Here is a 2,667-nt window from a genome sequence, read left to right on the forward strand (position 1 = left end):
CGGGCGCCCAGACCTGCAGGAGGCGTCGCACGCGCGGCGGGTCTCGGGACCGGGCTCTCTGGCCGGCTCGCCTTGCCCTCCGGTGATCATCCGGTTCGGTCCATAACCCTGCCTTTCTCGGCGGAGACGGGCGCATCCGAGAGGAGCCCGCGGTGTCGTGTGCGTGTGGAGTATCTGCAGACATGACTGCGTGGAGGAGACTCAAGTCGCTGCTCCGGCTCCTGGCGCTGCTGACTCTGTGCGCCGGGCTCCACACTGCAGCTAAGGGTAAGGCAGGCTCACTCCGTGCCGGGGCCGCGGCGGCACCCTCGGAGGCCCGGTGTGCGGACGGGAGTGTGGGTTTGGGGGACCGCGGGGCTGGCGTCGCCGGTGGTTCTCCATCGCGGGCGCCCAGGGATGCAGCGCGCCGAGTGCAGCCTCTATCGCGCGCGTCCCAGCCCTCCCGGCTCTCGCCCCACCCTCGCCATTCCTTCCTCCTCTTTCCCCCTCTCTCGGACTCAGAGGAGAGGTCCCTGCTTTCTCGGCAGTGTGGGCTAACAAGGAGAAAGGAGCCGGCGCGAGTTGGGCTGAAACTGCCCTTCTGCCGGCGGCGTCGTCTCCTCCTAGTCTGGGGCTCGACGGGTCGCGGTGGCCAGGGTAGTTCCCAGGACTTTATTCCCCGGACCCGGCGCACCTGGGAAAGTGGCCCGGGAGAGGCCGGTCTTTTAAGTTCGGGCTGTCTATGGGGGCTCCGGTACCACAGGCAGAGCGCCCAGTCTGCCGGTCTCCCCGTACTCCTGCACCCCGTTCCTGGGTTCCCCCTTCCCCCTCCATCCTCGGTGGGGTCGCCCTCCCTCGCGCTCCTCTCCCACAGACTTTGCTCCTTGCAAGTTGTGAGGTGCCGGCAGGGTGCATGGAACGAACCAGGAGTTCTGGAAGGGCTTCCGAGTCAGATCTATGCACTGTGGGCGCAGGGTTCGCCCCTCTCTACCTTTGATCTACCCACTCCCTCGGGGTGGCTCCCGGGGCTCGGAGCTCCGTGAACTTGGTTTTCTCCTTGAAACGAGTTCGGGAATGTTTTCTCCCAACTAGCCCACAGGCTGCGACCTCAAGGCTGGGCGACAGCCTGTGCGCTTGTCTATTCACTGGGAAAGAAAACAAGCTCCCTCTTGAGAGAGAGAGAGGGAGAGAGGAACGAGAACGAGAGAGAGGGAGGGGGGGAGAGAGAGAGAGAGAGAGAGAGAGAGAAGAGAGGAGAGACGGGGGGGGAGAGGAAGAGAGAAGAGAGATGGAAAGAGACAGGAAGAGAGGGAGAGAGAGTGGGAGAGATGAAAAGAGGAAGAGAAGGCAAGAAGGCAAGAGGGAGAGAAGGGCGGGAGAATATTGATTGATTTTCACATTGGAAAGTGCCTGCCCCCGTTTCCTCATGTTTCGCCTCCTTGCCTCCTAGATGCTCACCCTATCAATCAGCACATCCACCGTCAGCATCGTCAGACTCCTAGGAATATCTATTTCCCTTTCTTATTTAAGGGATAGAGCCAAATCCCGTGATTTTTTTATAATGGTTATTGCTTCTTCCCTACACGAAATGCCCCTCTCTTCTCTAGATTCTTCCATCTTCTTTTTCTTCCGTCTCCTATCCCTCCAGTGGTCCAGATTCAAGAGTGATTGACAAGGCGAAGGAGGAGGATATCTGGCCCATTGGGAAACTCCAGCTCGGCCTGGAGAGAGATGGAGAGAGGTGTGCAGGCTGGGCTTACCCCCGCCGCGGCGCTCTTCTCCCCCGGGCGTCCAGGGCTGGCGGGGAGCTGGCCGCCGGGAACCAGCCCCTGCGCTCAGGCAGCACGCTCACAAAGGGGTGTCTGCGGGAATGCGCCCAAGATCCCGGGCGGCGCCAGTGGCAGGCAGGTCGTAGTCGCCGACCTTCGCTTGTAGCCGCCCGGGACTGAGGGGCTTCCTGCAGATGCCGACCCTCTGCCCAGGGCCCGGCTCGGTCCAGACGCCGAGCCCCGGCCGCTGCTGCTGAAACCGCCAGTTGCAGAGGCACCGCCGACCGAGCAAGGCCAGGCTGGCAGCAGCCTCGGGTCGCGCTGGACTAGCTACGAATTGAGAGGCGAAGCAAGAAAGTCCAGGGCAAAGAGGGTCGTGTGTCGTAGCGGGAGAGGGCAAGGGTCCGGGGACAGGACCCACCTTTGCCCAGCCAAGCCCCTGCGTGGGTAGGCAACCCCTGCCACGAAACTCCGCGAAACTTCCCGTCCTTCTCCCTACATGCAAAGCCCATCTGGCCCGGGGGCTTCCTCCTTTCCCGACAAACGAGTCAGCCTCGGAGCACACTCTCTGTTCCCCGAGGCCCGCGCGCTCCGCTCTCCCTTCCCCCGCAATTAGTAGAGGTTGCAGCCTGAAGACGGCGGCGGCCCTGGCTCGGCTGCTTAATAATCCGCACACGTGTGTGCCGGGCGGATTCCGCCCCCACGCGGGTGGGCTGCAGCGCTCGGCGGAGGCGGGGAGCGGGGGCGTGGAGGGGCAGGTCGTGGGCGGGGGCTGATCCTAGGCGAACACCGTAGGAGGCGCAAAGTCCTGGGTGCCCCGGGTCAGAGGGGCAGCCCCAGGAAGGGTAACGCACACGCGCCGCCGGCTCGACGATCCCGGCGTACAGACGGGAAGTGGCACCCGGGGTCCAGGGCTCCG

The 2,667-nt window shown here is 63.7% G+C and overlaps 1 protein-coding gene across 1 annotated transcript in view; it reads left to right on the forward strand.

Annotated features, from left to right (window-relative positions):
- LOC110594695 (CUB and sushi domain-containing protein 1-like) overlaps nucleotides 1-2,667 on the forward strand; it is a gene marked incomplete at its 3' end in the record, with an annotated part of 354,184 nt that continues 351,517 nt past the window's right edge. Inside the window, exon 1 of the mRNA XM_021707817.1 lies at nucleotides 1-267. Within this exon, the coding sequence (XP_021563492.1) occupies nucleotides 183-267 (85 nt within the window). The remainder of the gene's footprint in view (nucleotides 268-2,667) is intronic.

This window comes from Carlito syrichta, unplaced genomic scaffold, assembly GCF_000164805.1.
Source record: "Carlito syrichta isolate Samal-C Ts95f unplaced genomic scaffold, Tarsius_syrichta-2.0.1 Scaffold50759, whole genome shotgun sequence".
NCBI classification, from domain to species: domain Eukaryota; kingdom Metazoa; phylum Chordata; class Mammalia; order Primates; family Tarsiidae; genus Carlito; species Carlito syrichta.